At 34.5% G+C, this 12,443-nt stretch overlaps 1 protein-coding gene across 1 annotated transcript; it reads left to right on the forward strand.

Moving 5' to 3' along the window:
* Window positions 1–1,142: 1,142 nt before the first annotated feature.
* On the forward strand, window positions 1,143–4,506 carry LOC134272194 (sushi, von Willebrand factor type A, EGF and pentraxin domain-containing protein 1-like). Its single transcript, XM_062754442.1, has 6 exons — window positions 1,143–1,463; window positions 1,549–1,725; window positions 1,907–2,020; window positions 2,120–2,365; window positions 2,484–2,681; window positions 4,321–4,506. The coding sequence occupies exons 1-6, from the start codon at window positions 1,145–1,147 to the stop codon at window positions 4,503–4,505; spliced, it is 1,239 nt and encodes a 412-aa protein (XP_062610426.1). The 5' UTR covers window positions 1,143–1,144; the 3' UTR covers window position 4,506.
* Window positions 4,507–12,443: the final 7,937 nt, after the last annotated feature.

Here is a 12,443-nt window from a genome sequence, read left to right on the forward strand (position 1 = left end):
GGCCTAACCACTGCGTCACGCGGGGGACAAAATTTTTATTTGAATTCGATATGACAAATTGTCGAATATAATTCGTTATAACAATCTCTTTGAATTGTTATTACGAATTTAATCTGTTATAATAAATTTGTTGAATTCGTTATTTTGTTATAACGAACTAAATTCGTTAAAGCGACGTCTCTTATTTGTTATAACGAATTAAATTCGTTAAAACGAATTCGACAAATCGTTATTTAAGTCGTATTGATATATTTTAACAAATTCAAAACATTGTTACAACAGATTAAATTCGTAATAACGAATTCAAATCATCATATCGAATTCAAATGGGCTTCCGTAGCAATTTGTTATACCCGATTTAACAATAAGTTTAGGCTTTGAATCAGCTCCTATAAGCAACTGACGCATTGAGAGAAAATTTTAATTTTCAAAGACCCCACTTTCAGAATGCATGAATATCTCGATAAATAGTGTCATTTTTCATGTTTCGACAATTCTAAAATAAGTATTTTACGACTTTCATTTGCACGATAATTTACGAATGGATTGCAGGTGCATTTCTGGAATATGCTTGAACAAGAAAAACCTTATTGCTAGCGCTCTCGAAAACTAGTCCTTTTCACTAGCATGCTCGGCTTCAAGTATGCGATATATTTTTCAAATTTGCTGGAAAGTCTGGAGAAGGTACTATTGCTACAGAACAGTTCCATATTGGCATACTGATATTATAAACAAAGTGATCACTGGTTCTAATGGTATCATAAATTTATTTTAACCTTAAAATTGAAATGACAGTTAACTGTAGAGTGCTTAACTAAAAGCACAATTATGCCACTGCCTACGTGAAAATCACTCATAAATTCACTATTTACAATGTAGAATTGAATCCCCGTCCACCCAACGCCACCTATTTCACTATTTTGCGTAGTTCCTATTTATAATTGAAAGATTCATCCAAATCCATAAAAATACAGGTTCAGTTATCTTGTTCTGAGTTTTATGAAGGCTTCAGCGTCGTTCTAAAAGATAAGCTTTTTTTTAACATTAAAATCACCTGACACTCCATGTCAGATAAGAACCAACTATATATATTTAAGAGAACGTTAGGTTTTACATACTGTGAGTTTACCTAAAGACCAAAATGATGATTGTGATGTTTATTTTGATACATTTGATGGATTCATCAGAGTCTGGTATTGCTCCGACCTGGGACCAATGTGGTTGTCGTTGGTTACCTTGGGAAGGGTGGTCAGAATGCAGTGCTGAATGTGGTGGGGGGAGTAGATACAGGAGCAGAAACGTATGGGTCTATGACATCTGTAACAGAAGCTTTTCTGCTTGTGCAAGCTATGATATGGGGAGTGAAAGGGGAGACTGCAACACATTTTGTTACCAAGGAACACACCGCCTTAATTTTGGCTGCAATTGTCACACAGGATGGTATGGGAGTTGTTGTAAGAACCGTAGGTATTTAAATTGATTTAAATTAATTTATTGAGTTGAAAGATAATTCATGATTTCACTTGGCATTTTAACCCCTTAATATAGAAATAACATGTGGAGATCCAGGTAAACTAAGCAATGGACATGTGACAGGATCCACATATACCTACGGCAGTACACTATCGTATCACTGCAATCAGTACTATAATTTGACTGGTGGAACCAGAACTAGGAGATGTCAAATCAATAGTATCTGGAGTGGACGTAAACCACGGTGTGCATGTAAGTAAACTACAATAAATTCTTATATGTTTAAGTTCGTGTTAGACAAATAATAATTTAAATTTAAAAGCAAGTCAATTTTATCGAGATTCGCACAGTGTGTTTCATAAATGAATGTAATTTTGCTTTATGAATTGTGAGCAATAGAATAATAAAGATTGGTCGCTATTACCACATATAGTTGTGAATTCCTGTGCAAGTAACCCTTGTCAAAACAATGGAACCTGTGTGGATGGTTTGGATCGCTATAACTGTGTCTGTACAAAAAGCTTCACGGGGAAAAATTGTGAAACAGGTCTGTTTAGTAAACTATTCTTAATTGTATTCTTGGATTTTTCTAACTACAGTATTCATTTTTATACACACGGCATACTAACCATGCAATTGCAAACAGATATCCAGCCTCCAGTGATGAGTGGTTGCCTTGACAACAAGATGGTCTTTTCTTCAACACCTGAAACTTTCATTAACTGGACAGCACCCAACTTTTATGACCCCGTTGGGAAGACTTTATTTGTTTCAACTAATTATCCTGAAAACAGCTGGAAATTTCCATGGGGAGATTATACAGTTCAGTATGTGGCTCTGAAACCCTCAAATGGTTTGCGAACAAGCTGTTTATTTAATGTAAATGTCCGACGTAAGTTGCACGAGATATACTTTTTCTATTGTTTTAGATATTCTGCAATTGTTTTACTTATCTGATACTTAAAATAAAAATAGTGGAAAAAATCTTTTCTTTTTTAATCATATCCTAGCTCATCCTTGCAAGGATCTAAATATTCCCCAAAATGGAGCAAAAGTGTGTAATGGATGGAAAACTGATTATGGTGAGTTTTGCCTCGTCTTCTGTGGGCCTGAGTACAGTTTGGATGTGAGATTCAGCCATCACCAGTGGTACGTCTGTGGAGCGAGTGGTACATGGGCACCGGATGGGACTATGCCCAACTGCACAGGTACCAAAAATGAAATACGTGCTTATAAGAATAATTCGTTTGTGCATCGATCTGAATTTTATGGAAAGTGTAAATCTAAATTCCATTAATTTTGCTGATACACAACAGCTCATCTGAGCCATCAGTACTTGTATGTCTGCTTGTGTCTGTCTTCCTGTCTTTCTCCCCCTCTCTTTCTCTCTCTGTCAAATGTCCTCCACTTTCGCGAATGCGAGGTGACATTAAATCTCATTCGTTTCTCAGTCTGTCCATCCGTCATAAAAAACTTAAACCTTGGTCATAACTTTTGAATGAGAAGAGAGAGTACTTTCATATTTCACATGTACATTACCTGTATCAAGGCCTTTCTAAATATACCATGACCCTTTGATCTTTACCTTGAAGTTTAACATACTCTTCAAAAATGTTATCTTTCCTTATAACTTTTGATTTAGGAGAAGTAGGGCTTTCATATTTCACATATGCATTACATGTGACAAGATGTTTCTGAGCATGCTCTGATTTTTACTCCTTGACCTTCATGTTTGACTTAAGTTTCTCAAATGCAAGTCAACCCCCAAGGTCAAAATTAATGGTATCCAAGGGAGATCTTGTCATAAGGAATAAACCTTTGAAATACGAAAGCCCTAATGCTTACTGTTCAAAACTTATGGCCAAGGTAAAAAGTTTTTTTTTAAAGTGGGTCAAACTCTAAGGTCAAAATGTCCAAATTATTGGTATCCAAGGAGGATCTCGTCACCACAAGAAATTCATCTGTGATACAAAAGCCCTAGTGCTTACTGCTCAAAAGTTATAGTCAGGGATAAAGTTTTTTAAAAAGTAGGTCAAACTTTAAGGTCAAAAGGTCAAAATTGTTAGTACTTAAAGGAATACCTTGTCACATAGAATATACATGTGACATATGGAAGGCCCAGTATCAATTGTTCAAAAGTATGACTAGGGATAAAGATTAGCAAATTTGGGAAAAGTGGGTCAAACTCCAAGGTCAAGGTCAAGAAGTCAAATTTGGTGGTTCCCAAAGAAAGGTCTTGTCACAAGGATATGCCTGTAAAATATGAAAACCATAGCTGCACCCACTCTAAAGTTATGGGCAAGGTTAATGTTTTTGCGGACAGACAGATATATAGACAGCTAGCTGCTCTCCGAAAAAAAATATTTTGACAGACCGGAAAGCTACAGTGCCACCAATTGAAAAAACTGGTATTTATTGTTTTTCGATTTATTTCTCCATGTTTTATACTAGCTGTCATCTCAAAATTTTACTAACCTTGTGTTCCTAACATTTTCTTTCACTATTTCCACAACAAAACGTTCCTTATAATTGTTGTTATTAACAGCCCTCCTGTAACTCTAACTATCAGACTCCAGCCTCGTTAAACATTAAAGAATTCAGCAAAATAAACCAGATGATCAAGAACCTTCCTTTTTGTGTTTAAAAATTGCCACGGCGCTAGCTTACCTATTTTTTTTTAAAAGATAAACTTTAATTTATATATACATTGTGTGATTTATAAAATTATGGTTCCTTCCTTGATTACCATATTACGAAGGAGAGTGCATTTAGAGGCAAACACCTACATGTAATTCTGGATATTACTGTTTTATGAAATTATCTCTAAAGTTTGTTGTTTTTTTAAAGGAAATTTTCTGACAAGGGAGACGGATGATGACAGATTTAGATACAACAACTGCTCCTCAGCGGATCAGATCAGCGACATGCAAGAAACATATCTTATGACACTTCAGTCATCTATGTACGCTTACTTCTGTTCAAGATTCAGTGACTTTTGTCATAAACAGAACGTTCATGTCTTTTGTACATAATGTCTTTTGTACATAATAAGAAAAATGATATCATCATATACGATACGTTTGTACTACCTTTGCTTTGCTCTATGGTACATGTACCCTTTTTCTGGAAAGAAAAACCCCTGTAAATATTTTTCTTCGAAAAATTAAAAAAAAAACTTGTTGTAAATGTTATGTGTCTGTCTAATAATCATAAAGTTATGTGTAGTAGATTTGTCCAATGGGGTGGGGGTGGGGGGTTTCAACATTACCGCTACATTACCAAAAATTTCACCGCATTACCACTACATTTTTTTTCAAGTTTTTGGGCGATCATTAGCGCTACATTTTATCAAGATTATTGCCGAAAACAACTACATAACGAATCAGCCAGCAATGGTCCGGAATATGAGTTCCATTCAACATAATTCACTCACCATGTAGCGAAGTACAATCTGGTTCTGAATTCTAATAAAAATGAGTATTTTACGCGTCACACGTCATGGCTACTATTTAGAAGTTTTGAAAAATCACGGCAATGCAGGATTAGTTATCGATGGATGTATATTTCGTATACTAGTAAGTAAAACTCAAAAGTGTGGAGTAGATCGGAGATTTGAACATAACTATGCAAAGGGTAAACAGGTCTTATGCATGCATATGTTGAACTTTAAATCAATCTGTACACGCATGGTCAACAAAAGAGGCAATGTAGCGGTAATGTATCCTTTTTATACCCCCCGCTTGAAAAGCGGGAGGGTATATAGTAATCGTTAATTCCGTCCGTCCGTCCGTCTGTACGTCCGTCCGTCTGTCTGTCCGTCCGTCTGTTACGCTTTGGTGTACCCATCTCTTATCCGTATCTCCTCTCATACCACTGAATTAGATGTGAAGAAACTTTCACAGAATCTTTGTTACAAAGTGACATTGTACACCTCCTATTTTACTTTTTGATCCAACACATATTTTGGGTTTCCCGGCCACAGGAAAACATGGACTTTTTCACCTGTTATAACCATATGGGAAGCGGGGGGTATCATTTAGTGAGCTCATCGCTCACAGTACCTCTAGTTTGTAGCGGTAATGACTACTAGTATGTAGCGATAATGAAAATTTTGAAAATGTAGCGGTAATGATGCGTACACTTCCAAAGTTTCCACAAAAAGTATAAAACAAACAATAAAATAAACGATTGCTTTGGTTTTGTAACTAGCTCATGTATTTGGAAACAATTTTAAGTCTAATGGTGGAAAACTAAGGGACCTTATCCACTTGTAAAGGTGACCACTTCCGTCTGTCTGACCCACCCGATATTAAGGACCATAGTAAAATTGGGGAAAAAAACATATATGAAAGTATAAATACGATTTAAGAATGAGTCGCATATGATCAATAATATAACCATCTGTTGCAGAATTTTTAGACGCCTTTTTTCTTTATCATTATACCCCCCGCTTGAAAAGCAGGAGGGTATATAGTAATCGGTATTTCCGTCTGTACGTCCGTCCGTCTGTCCGTCCGTCCGTCCGTCTGTTACGCTTTAAAGTACCCATCTCTTATCCGCAACTTCTCTCATACCACTGAATGAAATTTGATGAAACTTTTACAGAATCTTTATTACATATTGCCATTGTGCACCTCCTATTTTACTTTTTGATCCGACACATATTTTGGGTTTCCCGGCCACAGGAAAACATGGACTTTTTCACCAGTTAAAACCATATGGGAGGCGGGGGGTATCATTTAGTGAGCTCATCGCTCACAGTACCTCTAGTTTAGTACTGGGAGGCCCCTTATGTGTATTATATTTGTAGAAAATATGTAAGATGCTTGGTCAGTTTTACCTGTAATATAAAGTATCGGTTTGTTTGGCTTTCTAATAAATTTCAAGTTCATTTATTCACTCAAAACCATTTAAAATACATGGTACATGGGGACAATGAAAAATATTTACATCAGGTCAGAGGTATAAATATATGATATACATAATAAGTAAATGAAATGAGAGAAAAAGAAAAAATGAAAATGAAAAAAGGAGAGAAAAAACACGTATGATACATGTAATAATGAAATAATTGAGTGGAAAAATTATGGGGGACAGACTAAATCATATATATTTTTAATATAAACATACAGAGTTTTTTAAGCGAGATGGCATCTTGTTTTGTCATTAGTTGAGAAAATTTAAGAATATTTGGTCTAGTAAAGTAGTATTCATTAATATACTTTTTCCGGATGTTTGACAGTGCAGTACATCCAAGTAAAAAATGGAATTCATCAGCAACATGTTTAGCATTACAAAGTGTACATAATCTTTCATTTAATGGTATACATGTTCATCTTCCCAGCTCAACTGGTAGACGGTGATTAGTACATGTAGTACGGCATTAGGCAAGTATTTTTCTAATCTTAATGGCAAAATACTTAAATAATTTTCACACTCAAAATTTGTTTTAAAATTTTTATATAAAAACCTTTAAAAGAACTATTAATATCAGAATGCCATTTTTGTATAAATTGATCCTGTAATCTTTGTTTAACAACAGCGAACAGTAGTTACCCATTCTTGATTAGAATTATGATAAAACTGTTCATTCCAAATACGAGATAGTCCACATGAGTCAAAAATACGATGAATACGGTCAATCCAAGAATGATTAACAATTTCAGATTGTGAGTTAGCTATTAGATATTGATATAATATACATGAAATTTTCTTATCTGTGCTATTCAATAATTTACACCAGTATGAGACTATTCTTGAATAAACAAGGACAGATAGTGGGAGACGTCCTGTTTCACCATAAACCATATAATCCGGGGTACTACTTTTCAAGTACAGAATATGATTCAAAAATTTTTAATGAACACGTTCAATAATATCTAGGTTTTCAAAACCCCAGATTTCACCATAGAGTAACACTGGTAAAACCTTTTTATCGAACAAATCAAGTTGACATTCTACAGGGAGGTTGAATTGTCCAATTTTTCTGATAACACCATACATAGCGGGTGAAACCAGTCGCATCATCTCGGGTCTTTCCGTCAGAGGTCGGAAAAACAACCTCGAATGCATTAACATCACCGGATGTTAAAAATTTATACATTTCCTGTTTATTCAAATATAGGATAGACTGAGTTAGAAATCCCCTCTATAGTATGTTTTAAGTAATATCATTACATTGAATAAATTTAAACCCCATATTCCACAGACAAAAGGACTCCATGCATTTATTTCAAAGATCGTGAAAAGAGAGGGTTGTAATGGCGTCTACCATATACATTCGAGGTCATTTTTCCGCTAGTCGGAAAGGCCCGAGAAGTTGCGATTGCGGGTGAAACACAATAAAGGGAACAGTAAGGTTGCACTTTGGGGTAAAAAATTAATGTCTTTATTTTGCCCAAAAAATATTTTTTCTAAAAAGTAGAGTATCTAAAGGATCTGAAACATTATAAACGGTTTTGTGAAATTCACATTGGAGCTTTGTTTTTTTACAAGCTGATGATAAACCCCACAAAAGGCGCTCATTCACCAATTACACGATCTTTGATTAATCACATAATAAGTCTCCCATCAGTTTGTCAAACTTGTATGAAACAACATTGTTTACTCTGGCCTTCACTTAGCAATTTTTGACCTTCTTAGAATTAGTGAGTTTAGTGAATTAGTGAGTTCAGCTAAAAAATCATTGGTGTTGGCCATCAAAGATGGTAAGTTACAGAAAACTCAAATTTAAATGCATATTAGGGGTCCAAAAAACTAATCAGCATGCAAAACCAAGAAACATCTACATTATTTAAAACACTCCAGAAACTTCCTTTTTTCACATAACTATCATATAACTGAAGTGCAGAAGAAAAGTTATCTAATTCATTAAAAATGAAACTATTTAGAATGTAGGTACACTGATCAACGAAGTCAATTAACCAAATCTAAGTGTTACGGACACTACACAATACTTTAATTTTTCACAGGCTTGAGGATGAAGTTTTTGTTTTTCAGCCCTTTTCCTAACCTTTTTCAGCATTTTTTTCCTCGTTTCAGTTTCTCACGATTTTTTTATTCTTCAGATCTCAACTTCATCTGATAAAAGCATACCATAACCAATAACTTTGAATAAATATATACATCTGTAACTTTATACAGGTGTTATGTGCAAGTAGAAAAGTCAAACCTTGAAGAAAAAAGTTCACTAATATTTTTTTCATTTATTTATTTTATTCTGTGAAGCATTCTATTTTTCTTCAAACAGTTAAGTATACAATTCTTTATCTGAAATTGGTGTAATTAGCTCACCTAAGCCGAAGGCTCAAGTGAGCTTTTCTGATCAAAATTTGTCCGTTGTCTGTTGTCGTCGTTGTCGTCGTCGTCCTCTTCTTCTCAAGAACCACTGGGCCAATTTTAACCAAACTTGCCACAAAATATCCTTAGGTAAAGGGAATTCAAGTTTGTTCAAATGAAGGGCCACACCCTCTTCCAAGGGGAGATAATTATGAATTAGTGAAAAATTAATGGCACTTTTAAAAAATCTTCTCCTCAAAAACCACTAGGCCAAGAAAGATGAAACTCATATGGGAGCATCCTCAGGTAGTGTAAATTCAAGTTTCTTCAAATGATGACCCCCGGGAGTAGGGTGGGGCCACAATGGCCGATCAAAGTTTTACATAAGAGTATATAGGAAAAATCTTTAAAAATCTTTTTCTCAAGAACCACTGGGTCAGGAAAGATGAAACTCATGTGGAATCATCCTCAGGTAGTGTAGATTCAAGTTTGTTCAAATCATGACCCATGAGGATAGGGTGGGGCTACAATGGCCGATCAAAGTTTTACATAGGAATATATAGGAAAAATCTTTAAAAATCTTCTTCTCAAGAACCACTGGGCCAGGAAAGATGAAACTCATGTGGAATCATCCTCAGGTAGTGTAGATTCAAATTTGTTCAAATCATGACCCCCGGGGGTAGGGTGGGCCCAAAATGGCTGATCAAAGTTTTACCTAGGAGTATATAGGGAAATATTTTAAAATCGTCTTCCCAAGTACTTCAAAGCCATGATTAGTGATATTTATATGGAATCATCCTCATGTAGTGTAGATTCAAGTTTGTTCAAATCATAACCCCCAGGGATTGGGTGTGGTCGCAATTGGGGATCCAAGTTTTACATTAAAATACATTTTTAAAAAATCTCCTTCTCAAGAATAGCAAAGCCATTAGTGATAGTAGTATTTATATTAGCTGCAGATCTGTAGCTCTCCGAAAATATATATATTGATAAACCGGAGATCTATCAATAATTTTTTTCGGAGAGCTACAGATCTGCAGCTATATTTATATGGAAACATTTTCGGGTATTGTAGAAAAATAAAGCCAATGAAAGGGAAAAATCCCAAGAACAGAAAAGCTTTGTTTAGTCATATTGATATGTAAGCCACCTCATGTATTGAAGATTTAAATTATTCAAATCATGGCCCTTTGGGATAGGGAGGGAAACAATGGGGAATCAAATTCAAATTATTATGAAGTTATATATAGGAAGAAAATGTTTTTAAAAAATCTTTTTATCAAGAAAAGAAAAGCCATATGCTGTATTAATATGAAGGCATTCTCAAGTAGTATTAAAATTCAAGCCCCCCCCCTCCCCAGTAAACTTTTCAGTTAAAAAGATTTGTGCTTTTTCCTAGCCGATTTGCTCATGTGAGCTATGTGGCCACTGGGCCTCTTGTTTTAGTTGTTTTCTTTTTTGAAAATTTTTGTAGTGTCCGTAACCAAATTAATACATTAATTGACTAATATTATATGGTATAATTTACTAATAACCAATTGACAGTGATCGGTGTAGCATCGTTATTAAGGGAAGGAAGGGCGGGGAAAAAATTAACTTACTTGAAAAAAAAATTTGACACCCCCTCCCCCCAAAAATTGTCTAAATTCGAAAATCTTTTTCTTTTTGGTGTGGCTCCGAGAGGAGGGGGGGGGTCCAACTTCTTTAAGTACCAAAATTCTCAAACATTACCCATATCTGACTTTGCGGCAACAAAAAGAGGAGGGGCAACGGGTGGAACATTCAATGCCCCCCCCCCCCCCCCTCCCCCCGGATGCATCTATTCAATAAACCGCGTCTGTGCATTTTACGTGTCCGTCCACTAGTACACGAAGAGGATGAGATATCCTATTAGATTAAACAATGATTAGTCTGTTATTGTGAAATTCACCATTTATAACCAACTTCCTGAAAATATAAAAACACTTAGTCTGTTTTATATTTTTTTAAATGTCATAATGTGCTATTACAGTATTCTGTTTAAAATTTTAGTAGAAAAAGCTGTCACAACACCCGATGATCAAACGTGATCATATGTCCGTGACATAACAGGCGAAAATATTGTTCCGCTTCACTTACATTGGATAGAGAGATAAAAACATGGCCACGTTGTCAAACGAAATACCTTGAAAACAGGACAGATGTAAATCTTAATTCGTGCATAAAATAACAAGGTAAGATTTTAAGAAAATTATTCAATATAGAAGCTAGATCTTGTGTGATAAATGTCCGTGAAAGTCACAAGATAATCTGCTGGAATATGACCATGACCGATTTCCGAAGATTTTGCTTGTCGTAAACTCTGCCGAATGCAGGAACAACAAACGTAAGTAATATAAAAAACAAGCATATTATATACGATGAAATGAATTTGGAAGGGGGGGGGGCTGTTTTTACCGATCATAATGATTTGCTGTTTTCTTTCGTGTGAGACTTTTAAAGTTGGTCTATTTTCTGTAGTTCAGATATTTTCATTTAAAAATGTAATCAACATTTTTTTTCCTTTTTAGTAAAGAGTGTGTTTTCTATGCGCATTTTAAAAATATTCTTACGGGAGATATTATCCATATTCAAGCGTGAAATAACAACAGCAAAAACATCAATTGGTTTTTTAAAATTATTTCTAAATCAGGAAATCTAGGTAGCATGTTAAAGCTTATTACATGTTCTCATGAATTCCGTATGCATTTTTTTTTAAAAGGAAAGTTAGAAATATTTCCACGAAGACATTGAACAAGGATTAAAGATAATTAGAAATCAAATGTCAAAACTCTAGCTCAAAGGTAACAAAGGTCGAAGTATCATTTTCTTCTCAGTAATTTAAAGCAATATGAGCTGCATGTTAGACATCGGGAAAAAAAATGTTGCAAATCTGTAATTAACTATTTCGACGACAGAAAAATAGAAAATTTATAAACTTCTGTTGTTAATATTTGCTATGAAAGAACTTTTAATACGCTTTGATTGAAGCAAAATTGAATTATTGTCGTCCTGTACAATAATGATTTCTTATATAATACTGTATATTCGGTTGTACAGAAATATTTCTTCTGAAACATTTTTAAACTTTATTTTGGTTTTATTGATCATAAGGGTTTAGATTACATACAGATTAATCATAATAAAACAGTTTACCAGCAAAATAGAATTCTGAAAAATGCAGCTCATATTGCTTTAAATTATTGTCTTGAAGCTGTGATTGAACGTCGCTTTTATGGCCTTGCATATATGGTTACTACATGTACATGTAGTATAAAGTGGAGGATATAAACCTTATTATCTATATATCGTATTAGTTTATAAATAATGAAAAAATAACAAAATATCGTCTGGGATAAGAATGATTATTTTTTCTCCGAAAAAAAAAACACACAGAGTGTATAAATCTCAAATTTGCCTGAAGACTTTTTAGTTGTCTGTATTGATCTAAAATTTGTTGTTAAATGGTTGTCATGGAAAATAAAGATAAAGATGGTCGTCTTTGTTTCAATAAAACAACCTCGAGAAGTCATAATCATATTCATAAGTGCTTAGTACATGTGCTGATGATAAAATTATACCGACTGAATTGTACGTACATGTGTAAAATGCACCATTGAATCACCAATTTGTTAAAATTTCGACCACACTTTTGTCGTGGTAATGCCTAAATC

Source organism: Saccostrea cucullata, unplaced genomic scaffold, assembly GCF_032062105.1.
Source record: "Saccostrea cucullata isolate Sc308-1 unplaced genomic scaffold, CSIRO_AGI_Scuc_v1 ctg8224, whole genome shotgun sequence".
Lineage (NCBI taxonomy): Eukaryota > Metazoa > Mollusca > Bivalvia > Ostreida > Ostreidae > Saccostrea > Saccostrea cuccullata.

Bases quoted from the DNA above. Each gene is read 5' to 3' on its own strand.
- LOC134272194 (XM_062754442.1), top strand. From the start codon at position 1,145: ATGATTGTGATGTTTATTTTGATACATTTGATGGATTCATCAGAGTCT. The intron at 2,021-2,119 runs GTCTGTTTAGTA...AATTGCAAACAG, and splicing joins GGGGAAAAATTGTGAAACAG to ATATCCAGCCTCCAGTGATG. The intron at 2,682-4,320 runs GTACCAAAAATG...GTTTTTTTAAAG, and splicing joins GACTATGCCCAACTGCACAG to GAAATTTTCTGACAAGGGAG.